General features: G+C 48.0%; 1 protein-coding gene across 1 annotated transcript in view; it reads right to left on the reverse strand.

Annotated features, from left to right (window-relative positions):
* The window catches only part of SH3BGRL2 (SH3 domain binding glutamate rich protein like 2), a 73,337-nt gene extending 66,944 nt beyond the window's left edge, over positions 1–6,393 (reverse strand). The window contains exons 1-2 of the mRNA XM_006046993.4: positions 6,370–6,393; positions 5,789–6,271 (exon numbers count right to left, since the gene is read on the reverse strand). Coding sequence (XP_006047055.2) covers positions 5,789–6,271; positions 6,370–6,393 — 507 coding nt within the window. The remainder of the gene's footprint in view (positions 1–5,788; positions 6,272–6,369) is intronic.
* Between the last annotated feature and the right edge of the window lie 269 nt (positions 6,394–6,662).

Raw genomic sequence — 6,662 nt, forward strand, 5'->3', positions numbered from 1 at the left:
GACTCTTTGCAACCCCACGGACTGCAGCCCACCAGGCTCCTCTGTCCATGGGATTTTCCAGGCAAGGATACTGGAGTGGGTTACCATTTCCTTCTCCAGGGGATCTTCCTGACTCAGAGATCAAACCAAGGTCTCCTGCACTGCAGGTAGATTCTTTACCATCTTAGCTATGAGGGAAGCCTTATTCTTTTATCTTCTAATCTTCTTATATGCTCCCACCAATTCCCTAAAGTCATTCCACACCTCCCGCCACCAAAGGCCTTCAGCAGTATTTTTTGTCGGGCACCACTGGCATTTTGCATGGAGCAGCTCTTTTGGGCGACTGTCCAGGACACTGCAGGATGTCGAGCATCCCTGGCACTTCCATTCCATCAAGGACATGACAGTGCCCACAGTGCAGAAACTTGGCTCCAGAAGCTTTAGAGCCACCTGCCAGCCAGACTCTGACTCAAGGTCTCACCCTCAACTGCAAATGATCTCAATCAGGTCAGTTACCTTCAGCCTCTGCACTTGCAAGATGGCAATCAACCCTGCCATGTGGCTCAGGATTGAATTAAAGATCCTAGCAAGTCCAGGCTTACCCTCACCAGCTTTTTCTGGGATTAGAGTCACTTAAGAATTCATGCTCAGTCTGTTTTACATGGTCACATTCTGATTTACATTGGAATTCCTTTCGGAGGTTGCCTTACACAAATAAAGCTTCACGATACATTCTGTGGAGATGGAACAGATCTCTGCATGTTTCAAATAGTTATAAATCAGGCAAAATAAAATGCCTTTCTAAGCTCAAAAGAGCAAGACAACTCTGAGCACAGTTCCGTTTCCTCTCCACTCCCAACCTCTCTTGAAAACAGCGTTGCAGCTGTGGGCAAAGGTCCACGTCTTCCAACTCTGCTTCCCATTTCTCTGTATCTTTTCCTCCCAGTGACTGTCCCCTCCAACATCCAAACTACTGCTGTCTGGCTCATTTCACCTTGTCCCATGGAAACATCCCCCAGGCCAGCATCAGCTCTGTATTCTCTTTGGTGAAATGGTTTACAGTCCAAGTCTGAGCTGTGGGGCTTCAGCACTGATTTATGCCGTGAAGGCAGTCTGTGTCTGTTCTCCTGACCATGGTATATACCCAGTACATAATAGCACCTCACAGAGCCTGGTTGTTGTTCAGTCGCTCAGTCATGTCTGACTCTGCGACCCTATGGACTGCAGCATGCCAGGCTTTCCTGTCCTTCACCATCTCCCAGAGTTTGCTCAAACTCATGTCCATCAAGTCAGTCATGCCATCCAACCATCTCATCCTCTGTAGTCCCCTTCTCCTCCTGCCTTCAATCTTTCCCAGCATCAGGGTCTTTTCCAATGAGTTGGCTCTTTGCATCAGGTGGCCAAAGTATTGGAGCTTCATCATCAGTCCTTCCAATGAATATTCAGGGTTGATTTCCTTTAAAATTGACTGATTTGATCTCCATGCAGTCCAAGGGACTGTCAAGAGTCTTCTCCAACACCACAGTTGGAAAGCATCAATTCTTTAGCACTCAGCCTTCTTTATGGTCCAATTCTCACATCCATACATGACTACTGGAAAAACTATACAGACCTTTGTTGGACAGAGCCTGGTACTCAGTTGGTTTTCAATGATTAATGTATGAATGAGTCCATCAAGGCACGAATACACACGGGGCCGAATGAACACAGGAATGAACACATTCAGGAGTCAGGTGACCGGGACTCCATTTAACCCTCAGCTCAGCACTGACTGACATAAATGACCTCAGAACAGGTCACTTATTCTCTCAGCCGTATTTCCTTCTCTGTGACATGAGGCGGTTGGACTTCACGAGAAAATCTCTCTCGGTATTCTGCCAGCCCCAACACTGGAGCCCAAGGACTTTAACAAAGAGTGAAAAGCTTTCCTTCCTTTTGGAGAAATTTCAGTCAAGACAGGCAGGAAGGTAAAGACTCTTCTGAAATCACATCCCAGGGGTCCCTCCCCATCAGACCACACCTTCCTCCCTGGGGCCAAAGGTCCAGACAGCACATCAGCTGCAGATTTTGAAGACATCTCTGAGACGCTAAGCACTCTGGACGTTGTTATCATGGGCTTCCCTGGTGGCTTAGGCATAAAGAATCTGCCTGCAATGCACCCAGGTTCAATCCCAGGGTAGGAAGATCCCCTGGAGAAAGGAATGGCTACCCACTCCAGTATTCTTGCCTGGAGAATCCCATGGACAGAGGAGGCTGGTGGGCCACAGTCCTTGGGGTCACAGAGTCAGACACGACTGAGCAGCGAACACTTCATGGACTCAGAGTTTGCCCTGTCCTCAAGAGATGTCCACAGGGAACCCTGCAGCCTGCCCCCTCCCATCTAAGGCGCCCCCTTTCCAGCCTGAACAAGGTGGGCTTGGGCACTCTCCCCTCGTTTCCAAATCCAAGTCAGTCCCTCTCTCCTCCATCTGCCTGAGGCTCCCACATGCATATTTTATGACTTCTGGCACATCTCCTTATCTGACATCCTGCAACGCATCCCTCTGCCGCCTATATTATTTCTATCTCTGTTAAGAATGTTCCTGAAAGAGGCAAGTGTCCTTGGGTTGTACTTTATTACTGGTGGTTTCACCTTTCCTATCTTATCTCCCGGCATGATCCCCACCGGAATTCTTTGAGAACACAGAAACCACACCCTCTGCGCTCCTCCAATTCCCATAAGAATTGCCTTGCCCAGGCAATTCGTGTCCTTACAGAGCTGGGCAAGCAGCAGACACTTAGATGAATGAATAAAATGCTTGCTGAATGAATAAAATAATGACTATGAAATAACGGGCTGATTTCAATGTTTTTCAATAGAAGACACATGTATATGTATGGCTGAGTCCCTTTGCCATCCGCCTGAAACTATCACGGCCCTGTTAACTGTCTATACTCCAATACAAAATAGAGTTTTTTAAAAAGTCATATTAATAATACATTTCCTGGATAAAGTTACCAAGATCACCCCTGCTGGGTATACAACCAAAATAAATCAAGACGTCTTAAAACAGCACTTCTATGACTACAGTATTTTCTTAGGACTGAAATAAAATGCCCTTTGCTATGAGATGGATGACAGCTGGATAAGAAATCTTATTATCAGGTAGCCACAGCATAATAACGTGGCATTGCATTTATTTCTTATAAAAGCAGATTTTACACAGAGCTGAGGAAGAGAAAAGGGCAATCACCTTTTGGTGTTAATTATTACAATTACCACTGTTAGGTGTTGAAGCTGGAGAGTTCAGGGAAATCAGAACAAGATATGAGGGTTTTCCCTAAACAGTTTATTTAAATCTATTGTGGATTGGGGCAGAGCATCTTTTTTGAAATTTCTGGGACTTACTTAGCCAAGTCTACTTCCAGTCACATTACTTCCGTGTGGTTTAATCAACTTCAGCTAAAACCAAACTGACTTAGGAATATTCTTTCTCCCTTGCACTTGCTGGTCATGGTTGGCCACTGGATAAAACAGAGCCAATGGCCAGTACCACACTGCTGGAGAGAAAACCCTGCTATGCCCTCACAGTTCAACACAGCATAATGCCAGCAGGGAGCCTCTACTGCTCAGTAGCTGACCTAAACAACTTCATTATCTCTTAGAAATCACTATTCTTGCATACAAGCAGAAACTTATCATTACCAAAAGTATCAATGATATATTAATTACAGAAAAACTGTGCAGGGATACAGGAGATATTACAAGTGGAGAGATTCAGTGACTGAGGATTGTCTGAGACCCAAAAAGATCAGGTACACTAAAATAGTGTTCATGGGCTGTACATATGGTACATGATAACAGAGTATGTCTTCCAGCTCAAACCTTATCTTGTTAGAACACAAACTGGGTGGGGCAGGGAGGGAATCCCAGTGAAACACCAAAGGGAAAAAAAATTCACTTTGATACTAGCATGTATATTGTCAATGTGAAAGAAGCTGTTATGAGGATTTATCTGCATTTATCCAACTAATTAAGCCAAAGTACTTTAAAGCTAGAGTGGAATGCTAACTTTTTCATCACAACTCTTCATTCTGTCGATGAGAAACTTAGGCAGAGATGAGGTACTTCAACCAAGCTCATTCCGCTCATCAGAGCCTGCCTGGGTTCTCTCAGGTCTAGCTTCATGTGCAAAACACCCATCATTAAATTTAAAAATTAAAAAGGCACATAGCAGACAGGCAATAATATCTGTTAATGGAAATAAGTAAACAGAGATGCAGGGTTCCAGAACTCTCTTGATATACTACCTACTGAAGGGTAAGCCACGTGATGACCTCAGAATTTTGACTCTGACTTGTCCAACATAGATAACATAGGTTTCTTAATATCAATACTATAAAGCATCCCTTCCCAGTCAATGAAATACTATTGCAATAATTATGGAAGTTGACGGTGAAACCAAAAGCTTTGTAGAACTTATGAAGGAGTGACTGTGAAACAAATCTATCCACAAACTCTATGGGTTCCCAAACACATGAAGTGTAGCTTCGGTGGAGCGGTGGAGGGATCTATAAAAGGCAGGTATGACTAAGCAGCCCCAGAGAGCAAGCAACACTAAAACTATCAGGAGTCTGGGGACCAGGAACATCCCTGCATATAAAGATAAACTGGAGTTTCCCACCTCCTGTTACTAATACAAAAGGGGGCCTTTTTTCTACCACAAGTTAATTCTTTTTAAAATAAAAAACTTCAGAGTTATGTTGCAAACGACATTTTCTTCGATTCTCCATCGAACCTGCCTTCTGAAACCAATTTGGGGAAAACCTAGTTGAGTCTCCGGGCGGGCAATCAACTGGCCGGGCTAAATTTGAAACAATCAATACCGTAGTTTTTGATGTATTTAACTCTATATCTCACTAGAGAGCCCCTGAAATCTACAGTTTAAATCAGCTAAAGGTAACCAAATCTTAATAATCATGTAAAACATACTGCTACATGTCTTACTCAGTGAGCTATTATTACTGAATTTTTCCTTAAAGTCTGACATCTAGCTATGTAACTTCTCCCTAAAAAAAAAAATTCGAGAACATCGGACCAAACAAAATAGCTTAAAATAATTAAAGAGACCACAATTTACATACCCCCAAGATGAAATTAAGCACATAGAGGAAGATGAACCAAACACACCATATTTACATATAGATGTAAACATATTTATAGCACCTTATGCAAAAAAGAAAAAACAAAAACCCCTGGCACAACAGGACAAACCTGGTTTACGAATCTCTCTGCGCAGGTATAAAACTGAAGTAAAGTGCTTGGCGCCGGGGCACAGAGGGTGGAGAACAAGTTCCACTTAAACTTGTTCCATTCAGGAGCTAGGTGAGCAAACCAAGCAGTTTAACAAGTTCCCGTACCAAATGGAATCAGGCTGAATGTCCCAAATCGGTCAAGCTCATCAAGGAAAGTGGGACCCCCCCCCCGCCCCCCGACCGAAGCTCTCTGACCACTCCTCTCCAAATCCCCGAGCCTCGCAACTAGAGCCGGGGGCTTCCCGCCGAATCAATTTTCCGGTCTCCCTCTCGGACCGTGCAGGGTGGACATGTGGGGTGAGTCCGGGGTCCCCCCCCACAACACACACACACCCTGGCTCCCCGCCCCGTTCATTGTCGTCCGAGGGAGATGGATCACCTGCCGGGCGCTGGCTCCCGCCGCCCGCCGCGCCGAGACGCATAGGGGCGAGCGCCGCCCGCGCCCCGCGGGACCCGCGTCCCCTTTCCCCGCGGGACCCGACCCCGGCCCGCGGCCGGTCCCCTGCGTGCTTACCGCCACGAAGCCCGAGGAGGAGGCGAGGAACACGCGGATGACCATCCTCTCGCCGGGTCGGGACGGACCTTCTGCGCCCCCCGCGGGCTCCGGGCTGGCGGGGACGCGGAGGCACAACTCGGCTGGGAGCCGCCGCCGCCGCTGCTGCTGCCCGGCAAAGCGCTCGCGTCTAGGGGGTAGTCGGCAAGGACCCGGAGTCCGCCCGGCCGCCCGGTCTGCAGATAAAAGCTCGGCGCTGCCCGACCGCCGGCCGAGGTAGGGAGGCGGGGCCGGGCCGGGGAGGGAGTCGGATGCGGGGTGTGATGGGAGTTGTAGTCCGGGCCGCTCCCGGAGTGGCCGCCGCCGGGCTCCTTCCCGCCGCCTCGTCCCTGAGACTGAGTCCTGGGCGCGCGCAGGTGCCTCGAGGGCCACCCGAGGCCGCGGGGAGACGCTATGCCGGGGTGGCGAGGATCCTGGCGAGACGAGGCCGGGGAGAAAAGAAAGCTAGGCGAGGATAGCTTGGTTCGGTGTCCGAGCTGGGATTCTGTGTGTAGTGGTTTACTGGTTTGAAGCATTCCCCACACCCAGAAACGTCAACAGACAACAGTGATGCCTCGGAGACCCATCGTCTCCGGGTGACTCGCGGGGTGGGCTGGGCGGCTGGGAGGTGGCCGCGGTGGGAACGGGGTCGGGGGGCGCGGTGGGGCTGTGCGCTCCTGTTTTCTCAGCGGCTCAGCAGATTGCAGAAGGGTGATTCTTGGGGAATAAATACGAGGTGGTTGTTTTTTTTTTTTTTTTTTTTCCTCCGGTAGACGCTGAAAATTAGAAACCCAGGTGAGAGCACAACCGATATTTTATTTTTCTAGCGAAACTGTAATAATTGTTGTAGGGGAAA

The sequence above is a fragment of the Bubalus bubalis genome, chromosome 10 (assembly GCF_019923935.1).
Source record: "Bubalus bubalis isolate 160015118507 breed Murrah chromosome 10, NDDB_SH_1, whole genome shotgun sequence".
Taxonomy (NCBI): Eukaryota; Metazoa; Chordata; class Mammalia; order Artiodactyla; family Bovidae; genus Bubalus; species Bubalus bubalis.